The 27,985-nt window shown below is 37.9% G+C and overlaps 5 protein-coding genes across 8 annotated transcripts; 3 read left to right on the forward strand and 2 right to left on the reverse strand.

The window, feature by feature from the left end:
• The first annotated feature begins 1,102 nt into the window (after positions 1-1,102).
• Positions 1,103-3,774, forward strand: LOC120016261 (phosphoglycerate mutase-like protein AT74H). Its single transcript, XM_038868945.1, has 5 exons — positions 1,103-2,152; positions 2,292-2,411; positions 2,486-2,699; positions 2,982-3,062; positions 3,174-3,774. Exons 1-5 carry the CDS (start codon positions 1,660-1,662, stop codon positions 3,286-3,288), a joined length of 1,023 nt encoding a protein of 340 aa, XP_038724873.1. The 5' UTR covers positions 1,103-1,659; the 3' UTR covers positions 3,289-3,774.
• A 679-nt stretch (positions 3,775-4,453) lies between these two features.
• On the reverse strand, positions 4,454-10,180 carry LOC120016260. 2 transcript variants are annotated; one of them, XM_038868943.1, is made up of 4 exons: positions 9,745-10,180; positions 8,446-8,719; positions 6,418-8,312; positions 4,454-6,230 (listed from the first exon to the last, which is right to left on the reverse strand). In XM_038868943.1, exons 2-4 carry the CDS (start codon positions 8,467-8,469, stop codon positions 4,862-4,864), a joined length of 3,288 nt encoding a protein of 1,095 aa, XP_038724871.1. In that variant the 5' UTR covers positions 8,470-8,719; positions 9,745-10,180; the 3' UTR covers positions 4,454-4,861. The 2 variants fall into 2 exon arrangements, with proteins under 2 accessions (XP_038724871.1, XP_038724870.1); XM_038868942.1 differs by having other exon boundaries at positions 4,454-6,239.
• Positions 10,181-18,169: 7,989 nt separating this feature from the next.
• LOC120016131 (E3 ubiquitin-protein ligase RHA1B-like) lies at positions 18,170-18,971 on the forward strand. The gene has a single exon (XM_038868753.1). It carries the CDS (start codon positions 18,251-18,253, stop codon positions 18,764-18,766), a length of 516 nt encoding a protein of 171 aa, XP_038724681.1. The 5' UTR covers positions 18,170-18,250; the 3' UTR covers positions 18,767-18,971.
• Positions 18,972-20,862: 1,891 nt separating this feature from the next.
• On the reverse strand, positions 20,863-24,436 carry LOC120016988. The gene is made up of 8 exons (XM_038870015.1): positions 24,200-24,436; positions 24,070-24,091; positions 22,989-23,045; positions 22,822-22,903; positions 21,831-21,926; positions 21,628-21,752; positions 21,510-21,528; positions 20,863-21,419 (listed from the first exon to the last, which is right to left on the reverse strand). Exons 1-8 carry the CDS (start codon positions 24,297-24,299, stop codon positions 21,183-21,185), a joined length of 738 nt encoding a protein of 245 aa, XP_038725943.1. The 5' UTR covers positions 24,300-24,436; the 3' UTR covers positions 20,863-21,182.
• A 164-nt stretch (positions 24,437-24,600) lies between these two features.
• LOC120016986 lies at positions 24,601-26,624 on the forward strand. Of its 3 annotated transcripts, none has more exons than XM_038870011.1 (4): positions 24,601-25,571; positions 25,677-25,862; positions 25,973-26,101; positions 26,226-26,624. In XM_038870011.1, the coding sequence occupies exons 1-4, from the start codon at positions 24,930-24,932 to the stop codon at positions 26,340-26,342; spliced, it is 1,074 nt and encodes a 357-aa protein (XP_038725939.1). In that variant the 5' UTR covers positions 24,601-24,929; the 3' UTR covers positions 26,343-26,624. The 3 variants fall into 3 exon arrangements, with proteins under 3 accessions (XP_038725939.1, XP_038725941.1, XP_038725942.1); XM_038870013.1 differs by having other exon boundaries at positions 26,250-26,624; XM_038870014.1 differs by having other exon boundaries at positions 25,704-25,862.
• Positions 26,625-27,985: the final 1,361 nt, after the last annotated feature.

A 27,985-nucleotide genomic window follows, 5' to 3' on the forward strand; every position in this document is an offset into this window, starting at 1 on the left:
TCTTTGAAGAAACCCCAAGACTCTTGTACTAATAATCATAACAAATTTTTTACCAACCATTGTGATTAATGACCTATATGAGATAAGGCAAAACTTTTTTTTTTTTTGAAATGCCCATAGATTACACACGCGCTAAACCATGCTCGAGAGACATAAAGGTCACCACAACGGATGAAAATTACCCAAATCTCAACCCTTGTGAGAATGGAACCTTGGACCTCAGGACATGCAACCTGGAGATAAGGCAAAACTACTATAGTACATCACCTATATAAATTATGATTGAGATGGGTTGCTAATATATATATATATAAAGAGAGAGGGGGTGGGGGGAAAGGGGTGATGGATAACATTCCTAAGAACATAAATCTCTTAATAAACCCATTGGATGATTTCATTCTTCTTCACCTCCATCAGCAAGAAACATAAATGATAGACAGAGGAGTACAGTCAATACAAAAGACGAAAAACACTAAAATGAAATCAAGAAATGAAAATGCATAATTTGGCTTCTTGTCTAAGTGGGGATACATGTTTGTTTGCCATTTCGATCACCTGTCTTTTTGTGTTTGTTATTTTTCTAATTTTTCTCTCCAAACCATCTTAGCGTACACACTTTGTGTTCTGTTAATTTTCTCTATAATAAAGTTAGTTGAGCTTACAAGTATGCATCTAAATTATTGTTTTTAAAGAAGTTTCTTAAAGAAGTTGCCTCCTTTATCATTGGATGATAAAGAGAAGGCTTTTTGTCACAACAGACAAAATCCATTGATAATAACTCTTTTGTGGCTGTTAATTAACGATTTAGGAGTTGGTTTATCCTACTACCCATCCTATTAGGGTCGAGCCCTAAAGTTTTACTTAATTTCATCATATGAAAACTGTTGTGGTCACCATCTCTCGGTGGGAATAATTAACCATTTGGATGGTAGTTTAGTTGGTGAATTTCTCTAGAGCCAGACCGTATAGATTTGAGAGGTCTCGAGTACGATTCATACTAGAAGCAATACGTTTGTGTCCACACACAGAGCGTTAACCAAACTTACCCTGTTGTCATGTGCCAAATTTCTGTGTTCATGGAACAGATGGTTCGAATTTAAACTAATATCAACTGTCCAAAAGACAAACTTTACTGATGTCATTTGCGATTAAAAAAAAATGACTGCCCTAATTAATTCATAGATGGCTTATAGCATTTTATATGGGGATGACAGAGGCATCCAAAAATGGAACTTAATTACCATGTCACCTCACTCTTTGGGCTGCTTTCGGTGTAAGTTCCCAACTCTGGGCTTGGGCCTTGGCCCATCTTCAAGTCCTGGAGACAACAAGCAGTGTTAGCTAGAAGCATATGCCCCGAACTACGCTTCAATGACAAAGTCGCTCACGTCCTCTCTCAATATGCATCACACATATCATATCATTTGGATGACAATTACACCTCTAGGAGCTCTAGCTGCCATGAAAATTGAAAAACAGATTATAACGACCACTCGTTTGTGCACGGTCAGAGACACTAATCACTGTCATCGTCTCCTACCAATCTCAATTGCAATTTGTCAAGTTTTTCTAAGTATGTACTCGGGACATTAGCAGCACTTGAAACATGAGTCTTCCTCAATTTAGCCTCCTCAGTTCATCGCCACTCAATCAGAAGAAATGGCAATTCCTTACTCATCAACTACTCTGTTTACAGCATCACAATTCCAACTCTCACAGAAATCACTGTCCCATACCAAGTCCATCACCAAGTGTTGTGAAATCAGGGAACAAGTTTTAAAATTCAATAACAATAATGGGTTTTCTGAAACGAGTTTGCTGCATCATTCAGCTGCACTGAAGTCTCCGAGGCCGCGCAGGATAATCCTGGTTCGGCATGGAGAAAGCGAAGGGAATGTAGATGAGAGTACCTACACAAGGGTTGCTGATCCCAAGATTGAACTGACAGAGAAAGGGAAGATTGACGCAGAGCAATGTGGAGAGACTATTAGAGAACTAATCAGTAAAGATGGTGCCACTGACTGGAAGGTTTACTTCTATGTTTCACCATACAAAAGGACTCGTCAGACATTGCAGCATCTGGGTCGAGCATTTGAGAGGTCAAGAATTGCTGGTCTCAGAGAAGAACCTCGACTGAGAGAACAAGATTTCGGTAGGATTTCTCTTCCTTTTTAACTGTCATGCAATGGTAGCTATGTTAGTAACAACAATATATAAAGTAAACCATTCAAATAAATCCAGTGAACAAAATCAACTACTATGTTGATCAGATTTTCTTCTACTTCTGCAAGGGAATTTTCAGGATCGAGAGAAGATGCGAGTTGAGAAAGCCATTCGAAATCGTTATGGTCGATTCTTCTACAGATTTCCCAACGGTGAATCTGCAGCAGATGTTTATGATAGAATCACAGGTAGTTTGGTTTATCACATTCAATGTAAAAGATATACCAAAAAGGATTTTTGATATGAAGTACCTTTGCAATAGGGTTCAGAGAAACACTGAAGTCAGACATCGACGTTGGACGCTTTCAGCCTCCAGGAGAAAGAAATCCAGAAATGAATCTGGTGATAGTTTCACATGGTCTCACACTGCGTGTGTTCCTAATGAGGTGGTACAAGTGGACTGTGGAGCAATTTGAGAGACTCAACAACTTGGGCAATGGAAAAATAATTGTCATGGGAAAAGGTTATGGTGGAAGGTAAACCCGCTTTTTTATCAGCAATTATAGGAACTACTTAGCAATCAATCTGTATGTCCTAGGGTTAGAAAAAAGCTAAGCATATGCAGCAGAGTAAGTAAATTCATGGCATCTCCAAACATGTAAAGCAAATTACAAAAAAATAGGAAATGATAACAGCTAAAAATCAGACCAAAATAAACCAGAACCATATGGACTTTAGGACAATCAACATCCCCAGAATCATTCTGTTAATTGTTTCCAAACAATGCCAATATTTAAGTGATCTTTTCTCATATACAGATACAGTTTGTTGGTACATCACACTAAAGAAGAGCTCAAAGAGTTTGGGTTGACAGAGGAAATGCTGATTGACCAGGAATGGTACAGACTAGACTCATTTCTGCATTGCATCCAGCACTGTGTTAGCATGTTTTATGATAATTTGAGTACTACGTGCACATGAGTCTAACTCGGTTATCTTTTCGTGTCAAGGCAAAAAATGGCAAAGATTGGAGAACTGAACTATGATTGTCCAACAATGAAGTCTTTTTTCCCCCATTTTGAAGCCGAGGAATGTGAAACCTTGTATCACGGGGAGATATACTAGCTATCAAAATATCATCACAAACCAGAAGCGGGCAACTTGGCATCCTAACTTCTGGACTATATCTTAGCATAAGCTTATTTTGTCAAGAAACTCTTCAGGAATATTGTGGCCAATGCAGCGGGAAAAAAGTATGACCAACTTTTCATTTCAGCTTCCATTTACAATGGAAGACACTCAACAATACACTTTCATAAGGGAACAGAAGATAAATGTCTATTCAACTAGCAATGGGTGTCACAGGATCTTCTCAACCTTCAAACTACAACTGCTGCTATTGAGCTTCTGTACAATAAATAAGACACAAGCTTTTAGGCTTTAGAATGACCAACAAAATTTCTGGGTCATATCAGGTTCAATCTTCATCATTGTCTCTCATATATGCAAGAAATATCTAGAAAGTAAACAAAATAGTCTAATGAACCAGTTCGAGTATCATACCTGTTCTTATTGGCTCTTTATATATAACAGAAACCAAGTTCGATGTTCTGATGATGTCTTGGAATACAGAAGAACACCACTCCTCCATTTACTGCATTATCTACAACATGAACATTTAACCCATCAAATACAACTCAACAGACCCACCAACTAAGCTCTATCATTCTTTGCTGAGGCTGACCATGCATCTTGATTTTCTGTGATGTCACCAGAAGCAATGAATGATGGACTTCACTGTCCAACAATGTTAAAGAGGTAGAAAGAAATGTTCACAGAAATGGCCCTTGTGCATTATTCAACAGAGTGACTCATAGAAGAAGGAAAGAACCTCCAAAAGGAGACAAAAAACCATAAGCAAAGACTGCTCAATAGTTGAGGCAAGAGGCAAGGCAAACCTGATGAAATTTTTGATGGATTGGAGGAAAAATAAAACTCATACAAAGTCCCATCAATTTGCCATCACCTTCCTCAATCCAATTTGACAATAAATTTTCTTTTATTCAAGGTTTTGCTAAACCTTGTTAGCACTTGAATGCAAACTGTATAACCATTAAAAAGCAAGCAAACAGTATACAACTCTAAAATAATGAGCAACTTCCAATCCTTGTCATGTCATACAAGAGAGAAAAACCAAGATCAATAAAATGTAATCAACCACTACTAAAAACCAAGAAATAATTAACAACCTCCAATTCTAGTCGTTTCATATAATCGAGAAAAGCCACAATTAAAAAAACCTTGTTTAATGCATTAACTGATCCTCCATAGGCCAACCAAGGCAATAATGTTGATGGTTACAATGAACCATCAGATTACTTTCTAACAAATCCATGAAAAAAAAAGAAAGAAGATTTCTCATTGATTCGATGATATTTCATCAGCCCATCAAAGAGATTGCTTAACAAATTATTAGGAAAGATATTTAAAAGGAAAGGCCAAAAGAAGAAAACCCTAAGCCATCTTGAAGATTCAAAAAAAGGTAAATAATAACAGTAAATGCCAGAGCCGATCCCCCAGGATTTTTACGCATTATTGATGAAAATAAAGATAAGGACAAAAGTATAATTGCTCTAATGTTTTCTGAATCTACCAGCAAATGTACCCCACCTATAAGGGGGTATTTGGTAATCAGCAACTAGGGATTATCAAGAGCTATAGCACCATCACTCTCCCGTTTCCCTGATGACTTCATTTCAGCATCATTTTTTTCATCTTGATGATATGTTACTGGCTCTTTATCCCCTCTAAGTTCGCTGTCACCTTCCTGTTTTCCACATGACTCCAATTCAGCATCATTCTTTTCATCTTGTTGATATGTGACTGGCTCTTTATCCTCAGTAAGTTGGCCATCAACTTCCCGTTTTCCAGTTGACTTCTCATTTTTTTCATCTTCTTGATATGTGACAAAGTCTTTAGCCCCTCTAAGTTTTTTAGGTACATCACCAATCTGATATTCCATGCCCCATCCAGAATCCTTAGGATTCACTCTCCCACGACGGTCTGAAGCATCCCTGTATAGAAAATTTTGCGCTTTCACCACCCCCTCTTCAACACCATAAAAAAATCTCTTCCTGGATTCATCCGTATCGAAATGATTCACAGTATGAACCAGCCCATATCTATCACCATTATTGCCCCTGATATCCGAAAACTTTCCCATATGCATAGATCTGTAATTTTTGGGGAAATCCCCTTTGCCAAACCTGCCATCTCTAGAACTTTCAGATCTCCGAGGTGATCTCTCTAGAAATGAAGCATGCTGATTATAACGTCTCTCTCTGAAATGAATTGCTTCATTATTCCTATCACCAAACCATTTGGAATTGCGTGGAGGGGAACCATTGTTTCTCAACATTGACCTAAATCCTACCACATGGTCACGCACAAAACCAGACCGTTGACTAGGTGATCTCAGCCTCTGCATTCCGACTTCCGATCTGAAAGTTGGAGATCTACTTCGGTGTCTAGAACTTGAATTAGCATGATCTGGAGAGCGGGTTCTGGATCTTAATGGAGATTTAGTGCAGGCTCGATGTACATGATGAATCCCCCTTGCTTCAGCTGGAGAAATGCTTCTGTCCCGCCTTGATGAAGAATAAGAATTAGTCAAAGGAGGTTCCACAAAGCCGTTGGGTGTGGAACTAAGGTATCTTCTCCTGGGGCCTCTCCAATCATCCCGCGGAATATATTTCCCAGACCTGCCCCTACCAAAGGTGATATGTCTACCCCTATGCATACTAAAAGTCTGATCCCGATCATCTGGTGATCCAATTCTTGTGAAATGCTGACGAACAGCAGGTGAAGAAGTCCTCAATGATTCCCTGTCAAAGAAACCATTTTCTGTCCCAATCCGATGAAAAGACCTTGAGCCAGGATATTGAGTTGAATGATGGTGTTTAAAGCCCCTATTGCTGTAATCAACCCAACGATCTGCTTCTCTCCTTCTAGGATAAGCATGATGAGTATATCTGCCCCTACTAAAGGAGTCAACATATCCAGTTTTCCTACAAAAGCTACGATTCAGATTATTGGTATTGCTGTATTCAAAAGCATAAATAGATTTCTCGCAAAAATCTAATTAGATGACACATTATTGCCTAGCAACATACTGATCTAAAGAAGAGAGGATAAAAAGAAGAGTGGGAGGGAGTGGGGGTTGAGATACAGCACAAATGAGATGACAAGGGGTACCTGCTTCGCTGGTGGGGGAGTCCATTTTCTTCTACATGCGACTGCAACTCTATCCTTGATGCTCTCCTTGCTTCCGTATCTTCGGCATCTGATTTATACATGTCAGCACCAGTCCTTTTACTGATACCATCGCTTATTCCAGTAAGAGCATCTAAAATTTTAAAATCCAACTGATCTTTTTCAGAAATATTTGTTTTAGAATCAGCTAGTTGACTTTCTGACTCCGCATTGGCTCTACCAGTTACACTATCTACGATTCCCTTCTCGCCAGCTGCTTCCAGTTTGTTATCAGCATTTTCACTCATCTCTAACACACTGCTTTCGCTCCTCAATGCTACTTCCTTACTAGCCCTATCTAGTGTGTTCTCCATCAGCTGTTCTGCATCAAACCCCAAATTATCAGCTTCTAGATCCTCACCATCATAATATTCCCCAGTATGAATGATTGATTCCCTGACTTCTCCATCTTCAAACTCAACATCATGATCTTTTCCATCCCCACTCACTTTCAGAGCAGCACAGTCATCACTAGAATCATCATAATCATATCCATCACGCAAAGGATGTTCCATATCCATCTTATTGGAAATATTTACAATGCCAACAGAGTAGCAGCCACAGGTTACGCAAGAATCACAAACAGCAGAGGTGAGTGAAAAGGCTGCGGACTTTCCTGAGGACCATGTCTTCTGTTCCTCACTGTCACTGCATGCTTGTTTATTGATTTCAGAATTAGAACCGTTGCTCTGTTGTACCTTCATGTTCACAGGTAATTGAGAAAGGTCACCATCAAACATACTGGAGGGGACCATCTCAAAACCTGTGGGATGAGATTGGGATAAGCCAAATTCATCTAGCTGACTAGTGGGGTCTTTATGAATATTATCAGAGGGCCACATCCCTCTAGGCTCACGGGATGCCGAAGAAATCTTTTCATTAGAAATATTTCTGTCATCATGTAACTGAGATAAGTCTCCATTTAAAACATTTTGAATATGAGTGCATGCACCTGGCTCAAGTTCCTCTAGGTTTGACCGATGCATTTCATCATTGGTCTCATGCTTAGCAGCCCCAGGTTCCACTTGCATTTCACTAATTTCAGAATTCACCTTCTCATCACTAGCAGTACCACCCTTGACATCACCAGATATCTCATCTGCAACGTCAGTCTGACAATCTACAGATTGATAATCAAACGGAAATTCCCATGCATCCATATCAGTATTTAAATCCCAATGTAACCGTTCATCTCCTGAAGAATGTTTCTGCATCCTATCTGGTCTTTCATCCTTATTGGTCAAGTTGTCCTTCAATCCTGAACCAGAATGATCCTGCGCAGAACTACCTTCCAAATTGTTCGCATGGAGAAGAGCATCCATAAGAGACTTCTCTCTCCTAAAAGCAGCCGTGAGATCCTCTACAGGCACTGCAGAGATACATGATCCAGCTACATTTGTTGGAATTTCAGAAGAATCTTGAACATCTTCTTGGAAGACTCCTTTTGACAAAGAACATGATTCTTTTTTCATAGAAACACCAAAAGGATAACCCTCCACAATGCGTTCATCATCACCTTCAGAACTCTTGCCATGGGCAGCAGCGACAAGCATTGAAATTCCTGATAAGTCTTTGATTCCATCTGGTATTCTATCTATCCTCACAAAGTTCTTATCATCAGTACTACTTTTAATATCAAGAATTTCACCCATATCTACCATGGAAGGAGAGTTATTAATACCCAAAGATTCATTCTTAGATAGGATTTTACTCTCTCCAGGATGTAGTGTAGGGGCTCTAGGTGGCGGAGATACTGATTGTAGCATATGTCTCCTTTTCTTAATTGGCACGTACTCTACCTTCTCATTGACTTGGCATCCAAGAACACTTACTCCTAGCTGCCATATAAACATCAGAAGATACTATCATGTCATAAAGTGCTGAGATTACCAATGAGCCTTGGCTAATATATCGAACAAAATTTGAACCATAAAGTATTTGGAGACAATGAGGTTGTTGAGTAGAATTTACCTTCTCAGAATCAGGAACTGACATGTTCACACTATCTTAACCTTTCTTAAGCAGCTTCACCTCACCCCCAGCTCACGGAAACTGGTTTCCTAGCCTGCCTCAATTACTCCTGTTAACTTTTACAAAGCTCGAAGTCAAATCAGGGTCGACAAGATTTGAAAGTTGCAAGCCAGCCTAACAAGCACTGGCTTCCCACCACACGCCTCACAGGATACTGTTGCTGCCAGTTTTCTGCTTATTCCAGCAGTTGAAGCGGTCTAGCACCGGGAGAAAACTGCAGGTCAATATAAGATCATAAGTAATAATGTTCAGTGCATTTATCTACTGGCCATTTATATATTGAGTGTATACATCTGAATGTATTGCCAAAAAACAGCGATTTTAAATCCTTAATGCTGGTCGATCAGCATTAATTGGAAAGCTCCATAATGGCCAGTGACTGACACTAGTCCACAGATCGAAAAGGTCTAGGAGCTTATTAAAACTACCCAGCGGGTGCAAATGAGGTGAGAATCATTAGAGCAGCTTGCCAACTGGATAGCAAAAGGTAGTACGACAAATCAATTGCTGAGGACAGAACTAGTAAAGTAAACAACCAAAATATGACTGGAAATGATGCCACTGCCTCACGGCACGCCAATTCTGCCTCTATCAGCAATACAAATTGAGAGTTTTGCTCCAATTACTGCTAAATCCTATATAAATCCTGGGATCTGGAACGATGGGTTCTTCGTAATGAGATAGAGAGGTATGGTAGATAGCAAACAAGGGACCACTGAGACCGTCCAGTATATATATCATCAACTGAAAATTTTTATGAGATGATCTCTGCAGATACAACGCCCAAAGGGACAAAGCCACAAAGGCAAAGAGTGAGAGGTCTTATCAGACTTATCTAATAAATAGGACAAAAAGACTCAGAAAACCCATCAATGACTAAGTAGGCGAATCAACACAAAGCTCATTTGATTTAGATCCAAACTCAATCCGATTAAAGCCACCAGAATTCCAATAAGATATATGATGTAGCAGAACCAAGAAAATATTCTGAATGTAGTGGCTGTGCGGATATCAGTGAACAAAGACTAGACAGTCAATTGCTCCCACCCCAAGCATATGTATCCAATAAACCCTAAAATGTATCTAACAAATAAATACATTTTCGATCATCCATCCTCTTTTTAAACAGATACAATAAATCGCGAATCACATCATCCTCGACTAGGGCACTCATTGATACCATTGTATTCTCAATCCAACAAGAACATACTGTAAATCACGAACTAGGTCTCACTTTACCTGTTAAATCAATCGAGGACTGATGGCAAACGATCGTCAAGAAACAGATCTCTCAAAGTGATTCAACTCCAAACTGAAACAAAAAGAAGACTGGAGATTCCACCAAAAATCTGTCAACACGAACCAAATGAGAGCAGTCTAGGGTTCCCACTCCTCCAAATCAAAGTAGCAGGCACGCAACACAACCCCTCTCACTCTCGCCTCTTATATACGCGATTCATTCATACTCCGAAATCTACCACTACTGTAATGTGTGCATATACATATACGACCGTGTATGTATATATATATATACGTCAATATATGTCGTCGTGTCGTGATCTCTGGTGCGTTTTTCCTTCCATATACTTCCTTCACGCGATGCGATACCTTTCCTTTCCTCCGCACCTTTCCTCCTTTGTTTTATTTTTATTTTTATTGTCTTTTTTGTCAATCAAAATCAAATCTTACTTGGCTTTCCCTCCTCGAAGCAGATGTTCTTTGCCCATCCACCACGTCCTGATCCCATCATCTTTTTATGACTATAATGCCCCTTACTTTATTAAGTACAATACCCTCCACCACAAGGGTAATAATGTAATTTGGCAAGGACTAGAAAGTTTTAGTGGGAAGAAGAAAAGTCTTTGGCTCCATCTACTAAAAGTCAACCTCACCACATGACATTGAGTCATTGACTCCGTCACAAACTTAATTATCAGCAGTGCTAGACATCACTAACGAGAATTTCAATCACTGAGGTGTATGGATAATATTTAAAGTATTTATAAAGCCCATCACATACATTTTAATTTTTGTCTAAACACCTCGACAACAACAGGAATATCAGTTATTGTGACGTTTATCTTTTTTGCCCAGTTAATTTTTGTCTAAACATCTCGACAACAATGGGGATATCAGTTATTGTGACGTTTATCTTTTTTGCCCAATTACTGTATTAGAAGAAGTGTTAGTTTTTCTATTTGTTGTAGTAAGTCTAATAAATTATGGTAATAAATGTGGGGATTTTCTGCTTTGGCATTTTAAGGAAAACTGGGTGGAAATATATACCTATATTTGGTAATGCACCCTAAATTTGAAGGACTATATGAATAAGGACGCTGTGTCTCCTAATTTATCCAATTTTAATTTCTCCTAAATTGGTTTTTTATTTATTGGGATTACATTTTTAAAAGAAAATATTATCTTCAGTCTTTTTATAGAAACCTACCCTAAAAAAGTCAATAATTTTGAATGGTCAATGAATAGAATACTACCAGCTGTTTTTGGATTTCTTCCTCACCTACTACCCTATGTTTGGTGCCATTTCATGCATTACAATACAAGTCATATTTTGTTGCCCAAAAACGCTGAAAGGAATAATTTGTTTGATTCACATTTTCAATGACATTCTGGTATATTTTCAATGGATATGGTTTTTGATTTCTTGTTTATGGTTCAGTTTTAATGATTGGACGTGTTGATTACTTTGAAGGAAAGTCACTGGATCGAACCCGCACGCACAAAAATTCTTCTACCGACATGGTCCCATAGATAGTTACCACTAAGTTATCACCCGAGTGGTGATTTGTATGTGATTATTATCAAATCAAATAAAAACTAAGAACTGTTTTCTTGCTTAAGGAGGTATATATAGTATAATTAACTCTTGATATGAAGGTCAAGTTTCTTACAATTATTGACATTAAAAGGCAAAAATATGAATCCTTGGTTGCAAAGCAAATGACATTCTAGTATTCAAACCATGCCTTGGTATTCAAATATTTAGGATGAAGCCATGGCAGCAGACATACAACACTTGGCAAAATAAGATGGGTGATGGAAATTGTAACCAACAAGCAGCAACTTTTGAAACTGTGTGTCCATGGAACTTTTCTACAAAATTCTCAGTTCAAAACATCAGTCATGATCATGCAAAAAATTGAAAAGTTGCCTAATCTGTTCCCGTTCTAATCACAATTCGTCAACAACAACATTACATGTCCCACAAGGCACTTCTACAATATGTGGCCAGCAATTACTATATAAACAGCCTTCACCACTTACAATTTCACTACAAAAAGGCACAAGGACAATACCAGAACTTATGGATAACAATAACATTCTAAAGCAACAGCGATGCAGAAAGTCGTAACTAACAACTATGATGATGATGACAATATCACTGCCTCTGCTAACAATATTCTCTATATATGCAGTCAACAGGATCGAGCACATCGAAAAGATATCAAGAACTTGATTCACAGTCCAACATGGTCTAACCTATCCATACGCGTCGCTAAGATTACTCATTATTCATGTTCTGCTGGACAAAGTAGCTAACCTTAATCATGAATCACCCAGCACCACAACCTCAACCTTTGTCAACAAAATTTATTGAAGATAAAAGCTAATCTGCCTTGTAAGCAATAAACCATCTACTCTTCATTCCCTGAAGCTATGTATCAAGGGGAGAATTGTAGTTATGCCAACCGAGACCTAATGTTTACAGATTTGATGAGCTTATAAAGAACGCACAATGAATGGAAGGAGCACAGATAGCTTATGAAATATGGTAGCAGCCCTTAAAAACTACTAGAATTCCGTAACTCATGTTGACAAAATTTCGAAAATGATTAATGAAATACAAAACAGAAACAGAGATCGAAAACATATGAAACAAATTATTACTCAATCAAAAATGAATTCAAAAGGTAAAATAATTGGAAGCAAAGACTCACAGATAATGAAAATCATAGAAAGAAGCCAAGTATGGGCAACCTCACCAGCTTTGGGCGCGTTACTTTTTCTTCCCTGTGGAGGGGGTTGCGTTTGGGAAGGAAGGCAGTTTGCTGAATCTGACAAGCGCATACTTCTACTAAGTGCATTTGTAATCATCCCTAAAAATGACAAGACATGCACCAAGTCATGAGACTTGACCGGTGGTCCGGTGGTATATGCATGATTCTTCAATAGATAACAAAGTAGCCCACACATTTCTCTTGTTGCATTATGACAATAAATGGCGGCTGGTAAAATACTTTGAGTCCATATCAACCTTCTTTCTTGTATCTAATGGCAATAAAGCAGACAGAAGGACATCTTTTTCTTGTCAAAAGTATCCCATCAATCTGATTATAGGAGCTCATCAAATTCAATTCATCTTAACAAATTTGCCTAATCAGTAGTGCAAATTTTCCTCAACCACTGAAAGGGTGTGAACCAGTCAAGAATGCTGTCATTTAACTGATAATCTTTATCTTGTTGGGGAGATATGTATCCCAGCATATTCAAACAAGATTCAACATTTAACCATGGAGACCTATTTATTGGATACAAATTAACAGAAAATAAAGTTTAATAAATAGGGGAAAGCATTTACTTGAGCATCAAAGCTAAATTAGTATATGGAGGCTTCCCTTGAGCAAAATGCTTTGAAGCCAACATCTGCCACTTTCCAATACCCACAAATAACCTTGCTGTGACTCTGCTAACCTCGTATCTATGAATAGCTGGAACTTTTGAATGTGCATCAGACAACTCAGGCTGAGAAGACCATTTATTCAGAAAATCCTCAGCTATCTGCCTATGAGCCTATCAATTAATATATCCAAAATTCAGTGTAAATTGTCCGCCTGCCGTGCAATCTGACCAACAGCCTCCAAATCCCCTTTCGCTGCCCTAAGGAAGTTGTGGTGAAGCAATTTCAAGCACCCATGACCCATCACAAGCCGAGTACAAGGACTCTGTTCGGAGATCATTCAGAGAAGAATTCTCACGAAGCATTTTTGACACCAGACCTTTCATCTCATCTCTAGCCTTCTCATCTTTTCCTTCAAGTACGACATGCAAAAGTTTGAGAAGAACTTCTTCATTATCACTACCCTCTTCACCTTCATTGCTTACCTTGACAGAAACTCTCTTTAAGACCTCTCCTGCCCCAACTCCCTTAAGCCTCAGCTCCAATAACAATGACGACAGTGCGCCATGATTTGCAGAAAGAGATCCTAATGGTTTTTGTGGGAAGTCTTGTGAATCTCAATCAAACGAATCACTGCATTGAAGAATTTCTGTTGGGCTTATTCCATAAAATTCATTCAAAACAAAAAATCCATAGAGCCCAAAGTTTGACTCGATGGCCCAGTAGTGGTGTGTGATACTGTGATCCATCATCCATGGTAGCGAAAGTGGGCCTGTGTTCTCCTAAGTCACAGGCCAATGCGAGCATTATTAGCCCAACAGCATATCTCAGCCCAGCCCAGCCCCTAGAACATATTGTTCAGCCAAGGCTATCAGTAATGAAAGAATCTCGGGCGCTCTGTCCAACAATGAACAATAGGTTTTGTGTTGTTGCAGGAGAGGAGGAATGTGAGGAGATAGTGAAACCCTAGCTATGACTGATAAAGAATAGAATACCATGGAGAGGGGGAGAGTGACCGCTAGATCTGTCTCTTATGATCTTATTAGTATAACCTCAACAGGTTTAATGACCATTGCACCCCCAATGTTTAAAATCACCACCCTACTCACATCAGAAAAGGTATCATCAATGAAGGTTGACTTAAGTGGTAAGGGGCTCTGCTCGCTTAAGCAAGGTCTTGGGTTCGAATTCTTGTAGTTGCGGAAAACCTTCTTGGGAGAGGTCTCCGCTTTTGACACCCGACCTTACCTCGGAGGATTAGCCCTGGGCTTGCCTAGGGATACCTTAGGAAATCAAAATATATATATATATATATATATATATATATTGTCCTTATATGGATATATTGAATCTGCACGACTTTCTTCCTACTAAATCGTCTCACATAATGATACTTAGACCCAGAAGAAAAGATCCCTTAATGTGATATACCAACCTAACCATGTGATATATTTAATACCTTAAATACCCAATCCCTGATCTCGACATGTGTTTCTTACCAAAATATGAGTCTGCAAATTCCCCAATTTTCACACTTTTTTTTTCAATCCAGGAACCCGTCATATGAGACCATGCCCTACATGATAAATTCGAGGTACGCCAGTCCCACGTCTCACACACACAAGTCCCAATTTTCACACTTTAATTTGGCGCTTTCTCTCTTTCAGGCGTCCCTACAAATTCACTTTCAATTCCAGTCTTTCCCCAACATATTGTATGTAATTTGAAAAAAAAGAAAAAGAAATGAGTCGACTGCAAGAAAAAAGAAGACAATGACAGCATATAACAAGAGAATTGAGTGTCGATTTTGGCCTCATGTTCTTGCACTCAGTCGATGAGTTGATGAATATATATATGGTCCTGACCTCTTAAAAAAAAAAAAAAGAGAATTGAGTAGTCAAAAGACAGGTACAAACTCTGATTAATTGTAAAAAAGGAAGAGCACAGCAAACAAAAGATTCGGAGAAAATTAGTAAATTGTAATAATAATTTGATTTCTTCAAAATATTCCAGATCCTAATTAAAACCTGGATTTACAGTCATTAAAGCTGAATGCATGTGTAATTAGGTAAGCAAGAGTACAAAATTTTATTGCCTGGAAACCACTGTAAAGGGAGACATTGTTACAGTACATGATCTGCACATGTCATTATATAATTTTGCTCAGTACTTTTTTGCAGAGACATGTCCCTATAAGTTGTATTTCAATTGATTCTAATCTCATCTTTCAAACCAAAAATATTATAAATCCTACTCTTATTACCAATACCTCCGCGGATACTTAGATTTATCTCTTGCGAGATCCTTCCATCCATCTTCCTTCAAAGTGCAACTGTGCAAATGATCTTTCTCGTTGGAAGATAGTCTTCAACATTTTGCACTGCCATTAAAAAATAAAAATTCACTCCATCTGCCCTACTGAACGATGCAAAAATAATATTATTCTCAGAGCTCAAGTTATAATTTGTTTAACAAAAGATAGATGAAGAGATTGTTCTTTTTTGACATAAATCTCTTCCAAGTGAAGACATAATACAAAGGAAACATCACATGTTCCTTCTTTGACATAAAATCTCCAATGATCAGGATGCATGCTCTCACATGTCTACATAAACAAGCTCTCTGCAGCTGCAACTTGCAGTTAATTGTCCTTTTTCTATAAACATCTTTGTGATCTCTGGCTGGCTATTTTGTTGTGTCCAAAGACATATTGTGACAAGTTAGCTAGCTAGCTAGCTAGCTTAGTTGTTTATTCTCTTATTTTTTTTCTTCTCTTTTTCAATTACTGTTAGACAGGCTGTGATATTGGCTTATTAGTCCTAAATGGGAGGCAATGTCAGGCACGGTGAAATAGAAAATAATAATATTAACAATTACATATACCATTTGGGTGATAGTTTAGTTTAGACTCGACAGATTCTTAATTCAATTCCCACTAAGAGTAATCTCTCAGGTGCTTGGATCACCCCTCTCTCCAAATACCTTAAGAAAAACATTTATGCGAAAATTTGAGCTTGAATTGAAAAAAAATCATCCCTACCCAACTCACCCAGCTAGGTGGTTAATTTACCACAGTTAGTTAGTTTAGTTTAGTTAAGTAGGTGTAAATAAAATATAGAGTGTTTGGGATTGGGACATGAGGACGTGAGCAGAAAGACAAGGGAAGTGGAGGGGTGGTGGTGGGGGTGGTGTGAGTGTGAGTGTGGTTAACTGGTTATGGTGAATGGGCCAGAGGTTGTCGTGGAGTTATATGAACAAAATGTCAGAGCAGGGTTGGGGAGATTAGGGCTATCTACTACATTCTGTTCACGTCACGCCCCTCCTTCTCTACACACCACCAATGATATACCAAAACCATCCACAACCCATCCCGCGTGGCTGGTTGGCCAGGATTCATTATGGACTTTCTTCCTTTCACTCGCTGGTTGTCTTGATATGGTATCGTCCAAGAGTGTCCGACTATAATTATTATTAGTATTTATCTTTTTTAATTCTCATGTAATTCATCTTTTTATGGTGGCTCGATAACTGGGTCTCAAATTCTCATATCATTTAATTAAATGAATACAATCCAAGCCATCATCTTTTACATTCTTTTTATTCTAACACTGTTTTATATTAATTTTTTGTTATGATAGAGGGTCAAAACAGAAAAACGAGTGAGAACGAAAGGCGGGACCCAACTTTGACCGAGTCGTTTGGATTTGGATTTGAATCATGTGACCAAATACGACTCACGAGTAGTACCCATCAGGCCATCACCCCTCCTTAATTATTTATTTTTTTTTCTTTTTATATTTTTGGTTCTTTTAAGACAAATGATTTAGTAATTATCGAATATAAATACAACACCAATTACTTCTATCTCGCGAAAAAAGGTTGATGAAGGGTTATTCGACGAGCATGCTCTATTGATTTGCTGTTTTTCCTTTATATATAGGCTTGCCAGCTTGATTCACAGGACAACGGTGCTAGACGTTCCAGTAATCTCAATTGTTAAAGTGTATGGACGAAAATTAAAGTGCATGTGGAGTCCAGAGTCATCACATGAACTTTAATTTTCGTCCATACATCTTATCAACTAGGATCATTGAGACCGTTTATTTTTTTCGTTTAGAAGAAAGAGATTACATCACATTCGCACCTGATGGCTTAGGAGGAGATTTCAACTTCATGATGACCTTATTTATTTTTTTCCTTCTTTCATGTGGATCCATTACTTTGTTATTTAATTAACATGAAAATGATAGATTCTTGAATAACACCAAACTCGTCCAATTAGCGTAAAATCACAAATATTAAGTATTTAGAATTTTAGACTTTAAAGCTAAGTTTTATATAATTATTTTTGAAAATTTTCTTCTTCATATTATCAAAGGTTGATGATCATAGCTATCTGCTTGTTCCTTTTCAACAAATTATGATGAGAAATTATGAACTTTTAGTCCATATAAATCTTGAATACTCTAATTCCTCCAATTGTGATACGACACACCATGAAGTGTATTATTACGAATGAAGGTTGGGCTGCTAACCAACTACTTTTTTTATCTATTCTTTTTAAACACAAAACAAAAATAACGAAAGCTTGAACATTGAGGCATATTATTAATCGGAATTACGAGTTTAATTGTATATTTTTTATCAAAACAAAATCAAATCTATATAAAAAAAAATATTGAATATTTTAAATTTATATTGAATGATTCAGAATTTTTATGTTCTATTTGATTTTTGTTTTAAAAGAAATCGTAATCAAAACATAATCATGTTTTTTAAAAAAGTAAAAAATTATAACATTCTCTAATGAATTTACAGCGTAATCCCCCATCCGATTTTCAATGACAACACTATCCCTAGCCACGACAAAATGTATCCATTGATAATCATTACAAGCATGGACGGTGGATCTCTTTATCATAATCCAACGGCCAAAAGATTACGAGCACTTTTAGTTCCACAATCTACCAATATATTCTGAATTTACCCTCCTAGAAAAAGTTTCCTTATAAATTTCACCCTCCCCCTCTCAACTCTCAAGTCGCATTCCTCCATCTCTCTCTCTACAGCCACCACTTCTCTCTCTACAGACGCGTCGCGGCCACAAAAATGGGTTTTCCAGTCGGTTATACGGAGCTTCTACTCCCCAAAGCACTAATTCACACACTTTCCATACTGGGTTTCATCAGAAAACTCATAAACACCCTCTTTCGTTATCTGGGTCTCCCCGATTTCTCGGAACCCGATTTCGTTTGGACCGACCAGCAACCCACCCGAATCCCGGTCTCTCCTTCCATGTCGACGCTTCTAATACGCGAGATCCTTCCAGTCGTCAAGTTCTCAGACCTTGTGGATCCGCCCGACAGCTGCGCTGTCTGTTTGTACGAATTCGAAAGTGACGATGAGATCAGACGGTTGACGAATTGCCGGCATATCTTCCATCGGATCTGCCTGGACCGTTGGATGGGATACGATCAGAAGACTTGTCCGCTCTGCCGTACACCCTTTTTACCGGATCATCAGCAGGAGGATTTCAATGAGAGGCTTTGGGGTTCTTCTGGAATTTCTGAAAGTTTTGGGGAATATTCACAAATTCCTGGTTTGTATCAGGACATTAGTTATTAGATTTAAATAAAGAAAACAAAAAGAGAGACATTTTTTTTTTCTCCTTTGTTTTTGGGGGGTTTGGATGGGTTGATCTCTGTATATATACAAGAATTATCAAAAGGAATGAAAATTGAGTTGCTAGAATTAGATTATTTTTGTTGTTCTTTTTTCCTCCCCATATTTTTTTCTGGGTTATAATAAATAGTCAAAATTTGTGGTATAATTTTCAATTCTCTATAATTTGTGGGGGGTTTTAATGTTGTTGGTGTAAGAGTGGTTGAATGAATAAAATTGAGTGGGCATGGATGGTGTTGAGAGTGTGAGTGTTGGTTTTGGGTTCATGAATCTAGATGATATACTATGTCCCCTGTATTTTAAGTGATAATGTTGGGGTGGGTTTCGTTGTGGGGTATTGTGTAGTTTTGTCAAGGACATTGGAGATTGTCGTTTTAGGATCAAGTGTGTGAAGCTAACAATTGCCAAATACGACATTATGGCTTGCCCTTTATGTAAGGGTGTCCACGGTCGGTTTTTATTTTTCTTTGACATAAGTTCAATCGATCATTTGATCAGTTATTTATTGGTGGTTTGTAGTTTTTTTCGATTTTTCGATCGATTTTCATTAACATACATTCGGTCGATTATTGATGGTTTGACACAGTTTTTTTAGAGAATCCTAACTTTATGGACTAAATAAAAAAGTTTGTCATATATGTTTTTTTGAAACAAGTTAAACATTCTCTCTTTATTCTTTTAATTTCATCCCATACGTGTCAAGTAGTTTCAAGATCTTTGACTCTATTGCATTTGACAAGAGTTAATCTTGACAACTAATTCCGTGCCAGGAGTTGTTTATTTTCATGGCAGCATATAAAATTCGTTTACACTTTTTTTTTATATATATTCTTGCTAGCTTTAATTAGTAATTATTTTATCGTGGCAGAATCTGATCCTTATAATTAAGTTGCTTATTCACTTATTCATGGATATTGTATTTTATAATTTATTTTTGTCAAAGAACAATTACTAAAATAAATAATTAATCCAAATGGAGCCTAAGAATTTCAATCCCCATAGCATTGTATAAGATATCGAATCGACCCATACAACATCCTTCTCAATCCATATAATTCCATTTCATATCTACATTATCCCTCAAATGCCCAAATCGAAGAAGAATGTGAGAGAGGTTTTGGGTCCAGTCCACGCTCTGGGCCTAAGATCCGCGTGACTTTTTCTTTCTAAAAGACACCTCAAGTGTTTGGAGATGAATTCAAGTTTATAAACCACATAGTCCTTGTCCTCGTCAAACCGAGGTGATACATTTTAAGTCTTATAGTCACTCGACTTGCGCATCATGGAGATAGCATGACTTGGAAGTTTCCCTTTGCTTGAATATGTTATTGGTACCAGTTGCAAGCGTGGAGTACACAAGGGCTGGGGTGGGGGGCTGCAGCAGCCCCCGTGCAACGCGTACGCAAGAGGGTGAATAATTATTGAATTAGACAGACGCGGTTTCTTAATCATTAATGTGCATTTTAAATACCTAAGAATAAAATACACGTTTGTTGGTGGTTTTTTTTTTATATATATTTTAATTTCTTACCTACTTACGCATTTGGTTGGTTATCTACTCTCTTCTTTCTTGTGTGAGACCCTACCACCTCTAATTTCTTGACCCAGCTTTGACTACAGTCCTTTGCCTTTTCTTCGTGAGGAATTTATGTGTTAGATTGGTGGAATCAACAAGATAAAGGCCCTTTACCTGCTTTAGAAAAATGAGCAAGGAAATTCAAAGATAATTCAAAAATGCAGCCTTTGTCTTTGTTTCTTTTATTTTGGGTGAGAGGGGGTTAAAGAGATTTGAACTCATTGACTCGTCTCAATCAGATAGATAGGGTTTAGAGCTTAACCACCATAAGTATAATGAGTTTAGGGTAGAGAGATAGTAAACTTGACCGCACCAACTCTAGGTGTAAGCGAGAGGTTGTGAGTTCATGTCCCATGTTACCAAAAAAAAAAAAAAAAAACCCTACTAGTATTGTAGTTTTCCCAAATAACCAAAAAGATAATCTAAAACTAATCCATGCGAACAAGCATAAATTCATACTGACTGTAGCATAAATACATACTGAAAGTTTATTTCCCAAATAACCAGTCAAAATCAATGTAGCATAAATACATACAGAATGTAGCAGCATAAACACATACTGAATGCAGCATAGCATTTATAATGGACATGAATATAACATTACATCTCGTTTAAATTCTATTATGAACAAAAGCAAGTTCAAAACAACCACCATGCTAATAGGAAACCTGATGTCTGCCAATCGAAAAGGTAAATAAGATCTAATGCAGAAAGGCCACCTCACAAACCACATGAAACTCAGCTAAATAATCATATGGGCTAGCAATCGAATTTCTCTTCAAATCACCTAGAATAACCAGGAGGTGGATAGTTTGCTGGAGGATATCCTGCAGGTGGGTAGCCTTGAGCCTGAGGAGGTGGATATGGGTAGGGTTGTCCGTAAGCGGGTTGCTGTGGATATCCAACCGAAGGAGGGAATGGCTGATCGATTCGCGACATCTGCTGATGAGGAGGCACTGCCATCACTGGTTGCGGGCCAAACTTGCCGTCTCTTTTGTCCATTTCAATTTTGTGTTGCGTCTGAAAAAACCAAGTTAGGACCATACATTCAAGTAATGCCATCTTTAGTCTTTACCAATTCCATATATTTTTTCCGAATCACTTGCATACCTGCATACACGCGCAAACCCTGCAAAAAGGAATAAATATAAAATAAAAAAAAAATCAAAATGAAGTTTTAGGCCACTTCAAAGAATATTAAAAGATGGACAAGAAAGGAAATGCTTACGTGCAATACACCATTTCTGCTAAACAAGACAGTAACTGAGAAGCTTCTGAAATTTCCTCACTTCCAACAATCATCGCAACAATGGAGAAAATGCACGCAATTTGTTGAAGGCAGAACATGAAACCCTGAATGTGGCAAGGAAAAGAGTGAAAAGAAAGTACCCATAACTAAAGAGGGAAAGGGAGAGTTGTGAGAGAGATTACAATAATGCAATTGTCACACTGTGTTGTTTGAATGTTAAATTCATCTTGCAACAGGAAGCGGGTAGAGGCCACTGAATTTCCAAAGCAGCAGAAAACCTGGAAGTTCAATCACATACCAATGGAAGTATTACGACAAGAACAGAAGTTCCCCATGACCAGCAAATCAAGCTAAAGAAACTATGTAGAGCTACAAAACAAAATAGACAAATCATCTACAAAGTAACAAGCACGGCATTTCAAATAATGTTGTCTCAAGGAGATAGATGGTTTGTTGATACGGTCATACAACACAACATCAAATTTTGAAACTCATCCTTCCCGGTAGAGAGTATCATGCACCAAAAAGTAGAAACAAGCTTTAAAGAACCATCAAGTAGATTTTCACTTGTTTGCTCTCTGTAGAAAATATGTCTATACCAAAAGTGTGATAAAGAAGTAGTAACATCTATTAAAACTCATTATCTGACCTGGACATTATCCAAGTACACAGATGCCATACAAGAGAAAGCCCCATCAACTTAAATCCTGAAATTCAGTTCCAAAGAAATTGGCCAAATGTTTCAACATATTTTGGCAAACTGTAACCAATGTTTCTGGTCCAAAGATGCATTCAATGATAAAATGGTAAACAACAACCGTGCACAAGGCTCCCGCAGTGAGCGCGGTTGAGGACAGACAAGATGTACGCAGACCTTACCCCCACATAATATATGGAGAGACTGTTTCTAAGAGTTGAACACATGTTCGTCTGTAAGATGCGTTCAATATTGAGAATAAATATGATAAAAGTTAAAAGGATTCCAGGAGGAAAAAAAAGAGGCACTTGTGCAGATTGGACCACATCTCTTTAATAAATAAGTCTACTGGCCAACCCCATTTCAAGCTTATAAAAACTCAGGCGATGGCAACTTGGCATCCGATGAAAAGTCTCGTAAACAAAGAATCGCTCAAACGCGAAGAAATCATGACCAGAGGCTATTAAATTCCATACCTCAGTGGCAAGACAAAATTCAGGACACCGGCTTTCACCACACCTGCCACTACAAGGCAAATAACCAGCACAGCATACATACCTATGGGAGGGGGAAAAAAACAAAATGTTTACACAAAATATCTGGAAATTTAGATTGATAGTTAGGGAAAAATGAGTTTAATCACCTTGACATATCATTGTAAAGAGCTCGTTTGCGAAGCAAGTACGATACACATGGCCCGCTGCAATGGTTGGAAGAAATAGTAGATGCAATGCATACAATAGATAATGTAACTCATGATTAGATGGCTTACGAGCACATGGTAAACAAATTTCTAGATGGCCAAAAAGTTACGACAGAAACAAAAGCAAGATAAAATTTTAATTTATCCACCTGCACCAAATATGGTATGTGCCAAGAACACAAAATTCAGGCGGACCAAATTCCACACTTCCTTGCATAAAACATCTAGAAGTGATAATTGTAACAAAAAAAAGATGTTCCAGTTTAACCCTACCAGAAACAAGTTTGAGTCCAGAAGAACGCAGCCATTAAACTCCATTTTTAGACTTATCAAAACAGAAAAGATAATCCTATTTGTAGATGCCACATCAGCAAAGCAAATTACAAATGCTATTGCAAAGTAAAACAGTTGCAACATACACGATTCTGGAAAGTGAAAAAACTGAGCAAGTACAGCAAGATGAATGAAGAGGCCAAATATGGATCCAGTTAACATAAAGCCTTCTTGCAATGGAATACTACCATAGAAACGATCCATCAACTAATATCCTTTACACAATAGAGAACCGTTAAAATCTAACTGGAATTTGGAAACAAAGAGTTCCCTTGGAGAGACATCTGGAAAAGTAGCATGTCTCCCAAAGTAGCTATCTTCAATTGGGAAATCACTTGGGGCATGATTCTTACCATAGATGATATATGCAGAAGAGGGTGGAGCATTACAAACAGATGCTTAAAGTCACAAGTTGGCCAATTTGGAATCTACAGGACATGTTTAGAGAGAAGTGGTTCTGTACCATAACGTTTTTTCTGGTAATACTAATAGTAATCTACTAGGTACAACTTGAAAGTAGCTTCAACCTAATGCTTGAGGGTTTCGATTATCGACCCCTTGAATCCCCATTTAATAAATTCATCAAGATAACAATCATTAACAGCAACAATTCAGGTAATCAGTATCAATAACATAACCAGATCTACAATCCAAATCAAATTACACAAACAGATCCGATAATACTCACCACCATAAAGCAAGGCAGCAATCTGCAACCACAACGAAACCAGCAACACTCAATCAGAGCCATAAACAAACAAGTACTTCTGGCGAAAGAGAGACAGACAGAGTGATAGAAACAGAAATTAGTTCATTACACGGAGCGTCAGCCTGAATAGTGCTCATCAGATCGGTATGCCAGAGATTACGGAAGTTCTGGCGAAGCTGCATCTTCTCCAAATGCTGCTGCGACGCCATGATCGTCCACGATCGCAGAACTCACAACACTGACAGGATCTCCGATTGGTGTACAAAGAACGATCGACGCCTTACAAATATAGAGCTATCAAGAAAAGTCTCCCTCTTTCTCTATAAGAAGAAAAGTCGTTTTTGCTTCTTCATTGAATACAAGACTTCTCTATTCAAATACTCGTTTTTGATTGGTTCTTGCAGCATTTGGGGGTACTTTAACAAATACATAAAATAAACAGGACAACACTGTTATTGAGAGAAGTGGTGGGGTAAGACCATAAATATGAAAAGACTCGTCCTTTTTCATATATATAGAGAGAGCAGTAGTCGAGTCGTTCCATATTTGAGTTTGTGTTTTCATTCAAAATCGTTTTGTCATGTTGTAAGGTTTGTGTGTCAACTGTGAAGCTAATGAATAAATAAAGTTAGCTCCCAAGTGTCACCAGTTCTCGGTGGCGGGTTCATTCTCAATACACAACAACAAGAGAGACAAAATACCCCAACAAAAATAATCATACAACCGACAACAGTAGCAGCAGTTGCAGGATCAGAAGAAGAAGAAGAAGAAGACGACGAAGCATTTAACAATAAATATAGTTCATCACTTGTTGCAGGTGGTCAATTGGGTTTTTAGGAATGTCTTCTTCTGATCTTTATGTTGTTGATGGTTCTTCTTTCTACCACCATTCAAGCCCAGAAGTGGTGTCCTGTGATGGTGGTGATCTTCAGTTCTTCTCTGACCCTTTTTCTTCTTTTGGTGACTCTAATGTTGATGATATCCTCCAAGAACTCTCAAACATCCCAAACCACCAAAACCAACTAGATGGTTCTCCTTGTATCAACAAGTTTGGGTATGGTTTTCTCTCTTCTTCTCCTCCAACCCATCAAATGGAGAATTTAAGCCTTTATCAGACAGCCCATTTGCAGCAGCAACTAACTAATGGTTCAAATTTGACAAATGGGTATGGAGATTTCTTGGGGTTACATGGTTTAGAGGATAAAACTGAGGAATGCCAAGGGGGTGGTTTTGACTCCTCTTACAATAACTCCTCCTTCTTGCCTCCCAGTTACAGTAGTACTAGTGTGGAACACACTGCAAAGCTTATGCAGAGGAGCTTCAGTAGCAACTCTTTTGATGGAAAGCCAGGATTTCTCTTCCAACCAAAGTTTGATACTCTCTTAGAGTCCCCAAATTACCAATATCAAGCTCTAAGCTCACCTGAAAACAACTTTCTCTCTACCCACATGAGGAGGGTCTGCAGCACTGGTGATTTACAGGTAATTAGAATACCTTTTCAATCACATTTTCAACCCTGTAATTGCTCTGTTTTTTTCTCTCTGTTTCATTTGCCATATTATTAATAAAGAAAACCTTGTGTTTAGAACATTAAACCACATCTCACTACACAGAGGTCCTTCTCAAGCCCTTTAGCAGCAGCTTCAGAGTGTTCTTCTCTCATGGAGGACACAAACTTCAAAGTGGGGCGTTACAGTGCAGAAGAGAGAAAAGAAAGGATTTCCAAGTACAGAGCCAAGCGTACACAGAGGAACTTCAACAAGACTATCAAGGTAATCATTTCACAAAGATAGCAAAACAACAACAGAAAAAATACTTCCCCTTTTTCACATAACTCAATCCAAATAATTAATGTGGCTGGTTTTGTTTTTCTTTTCCCAAGTATGCTTGCCGTAAAACACTAGCAGACAACAGGCCACGCATACGTGGAAGGTTTGCAAGAAATGATGAAACTGGTGAGATTCCCAAGGTTGCTGGTTCCACCAGAGAAGAAGACGAGGATGAGCTCTGGGTATGTCTTCTTATAGTTCTTGTGTTTCTCTTACATTTTCAAATAATAATTCAAAGCAAGCAAACAAGAATGTTTTGGAATCCTATTTTTATGAGTGCTTGTTTGTTTTATTTATGCCTTGTAGTTTGATGGATTACACGAAGAACAGGAGAATGCAGCAATGAGAGGAGGAGGAGGAGGAGGAGGACCATTTGTGGACAATTTTGGCCAATGCCAGTTCCAATACTTCTATGGCTACTGATATAGAAATCAATGCAGCTTCTTTCTTTTTCCTTCTAATCTTTCAATGGTAGGGTTTTAGGACTAGTGAAGATGACCAAGATGCATTTTCTCTTGTCAAATGAATTGAGAAAGGCCTTTTCAAATAATACTGAGGCCGAGTATTGCAGTTGGTATAATAATTAAAGAGACTAGTTCCAGTTATAGCAGTTATTTCCTTTAATACCTTCGTGTTTGTTATCATGATTTCTCCACTTCCCTATGTAAATTTGATAATCAATAAAACCAGTGATTTTTACCATAAGCCAACTTCCTTTTCTTCTTCTTTTTTTTAAATTGCACTTTTAACATTCGATATGGCCAAGCGCGCACAAAAATTTCTTCATTGATGACAGGATAAATTAAGTCAATGTTCAACACGTGATCACAAGGGTATTGCTTACAAGAATCAAACCATAAGCCAACTCTCCAAATCTTTTGACCACTCTGGAATTATCGAATTGGTCGGAGATAAATTCTTTACGGTTGAGGATTTCTGTTTAATTTTTCAAACATTAAAAAAAAAAAAAAAAGTTGTCCAAGTCCTTTGACTTTGTAATGCATACAATAATGCAAATGGTGGGTTGGTTATAATAATATAATAACAATACTTTATCTCAACATTCATATAATCATGTAAAAATGTCCCCCAATTAATGAGTACTCACTAAGTGGTGACCGAAAGATGGACGAAACAAAATTGAAAATTGATTTCTGCAGCCATGCAAACAAGAGTTTTAATGTTTGAGTGTGTTGAAAACTTCAAATGGGTCGGCTTAGAAGGAAATTGGTGGCATAGAGTACAATTGCTAATTGAAAACAAATTACTTTATGGGGGGTGGTATATCATTTTATGTTGGAATCTTATGGCAAGTTCAAGAGCATTATAAAGGAGTTAAAAGAACTGTCACTGGTTTCATTTGTCTCTCCTACCACTTGTTGGAGATACTTGATTGATAAGTATAAAGAAGATAACCTAGTTGTTAAAAGATTGGGTGATAGCCTCGTTGGTAATCTATACGAGATCAAACTATATGGACTCGGAAGGTCGTCAGTTCGATTCCCACTGAGAGCAGCAAATACCCTTATGGCCACGCAATGGACTTTGTGCAGTGTTTTTCTACTTAAATTACACCCTAATCTTATATTTATGCACCTTAGAACCCCCAAAGAATTGACTAGGTTATGAGAATAAAAATTGGGAGTTTGATTGCTTGATTTTCTATTACATAATACAACCAATATCTATGATCATATTTTTTTCCCCTCAAGCACAGTTTAGGGGATTGATGCCAAAGTGTTTTTGGTACAGCTGGTAAGGCAGATGCTTTTCAATGAAGTTTCATAACAATATATGAGTACAGATGATGAGATTCGCCTTTTGCTTGACTGTTTTTTTTTAATGATATAGAACCAACCTACAAACCTACATTGTCTGGAATCCCAATAGTTAACGTGAACTTTATCTGATCTGAACCTAAATCTATAGGGTCCGGGTCACGGGTCGAGTTATCAGATCGGGTACCCGATTACCATCCAATAATTAGACTATTTTGGTATCGTGTCAGGGTGTTTCCCTATTCGATAAGCACATTTACAGGCCTAATTAGTAATAACAAAGAGGTT

This window comes from Tripterygium wilfordii, chromosome 15 (assembly GCF_013401445.1).
Source record: "Tripterygium wilfordii isolate XIE 37 chromosome 15, ASM1340144v1, whole genome shotgun sequence".
Lineage (NCBI taxonomy): Eukaryota > Viridiplantae > Streptophyta > Magnoliopsida > Celastrales > Celastraceae > Tripterygium > Tripterygium wilfordii.

Coding starts and splice junctions, on each gene's coding strand:
- LOC120016261 (XM_038868945.1), top strand. CDS start 1,660: ATGGCAATTCCTTACTCATCAACTACTCTGTTTACAGCATCACAATTC. Junction 2,700..2,981: donor GGAAAAGGTTATGGTGGAAG/GTAAACCCGCTT, acceptor TCTCATATACAG/ATACAGTTTGTTGGTACATC. Junction 3,063..3,173: donor ATGCTGATTGACCAGGAATG/GTACAGACTAGA, acceptor TTTCGTGTCAAG/GCAAAAAATGGCAAAGATTG.
- LOC120016260 (XM_038868942.1), bottom strand. CDS start 8,469: ATGTCAGTTCCTGATTCTGAGAAG. Junction 8,313..8,445: donor CAGTTCCTGATTCTGAGAAG/GTAAATTCTACT, acceptor TTTATATGGCAG/CTAGGAGTAAGTGTTCTTGG. Junction 6,240..6,417: donor CTCCCCCACCAGCGAAGCAG/GTACCCCTTGTC, acceptor TCTGAATCGTAG/CTTTTGTAGGAAAACTGGAT.
- LOC120016131 (XM_038868753.1), top strand. CDS start 18,251: ATGGGTTTTCCAGTCGGTTATACGGAGCTTCTACTCCCCAAAGCACTA.
- LOC120016988 (XM_038870015.1), bottom strand. CDS start 24,299: ATGGCGTCGCAGCAGCATTTGGAGAAGATGCAGCTTCGCCAGAACTTC. Junction 23,046..24,069: donor TGCTGCCTTGCTTTATGGTG/GTGAGTATTATC, acceptor CAACCATTGCAG/CGGGCCATGTGTATCGTACT. Junction 21,753..21,830: donor AGTGTGACAATTGCATTATT/GTAATCTCTCTC, acceptor TGCCACATTCAG/GGTTTCATGTTCTGCCTTCA.
- LOC120016986 (XM_038870011.1), top strand. CDS start 24,930: ATGTCTTCTTCTGATCTTTATGTTGTTGATGGTTCTTCTTTCTACCAC. Junction 25,572..25,676: donor GCAGCACTGGTGATTTACAG/GTAATTAGAATA, acceptor CCTTGTGTTTAG/AACATTAAACCACATCTCAC. Junction 26,102..26,225: donor AAGACGAGGATGAGCTCTGG/GTATGTCTTCTT, acceptor TATGCCTTGTAG/TTTGATGGATTACACGAAGA.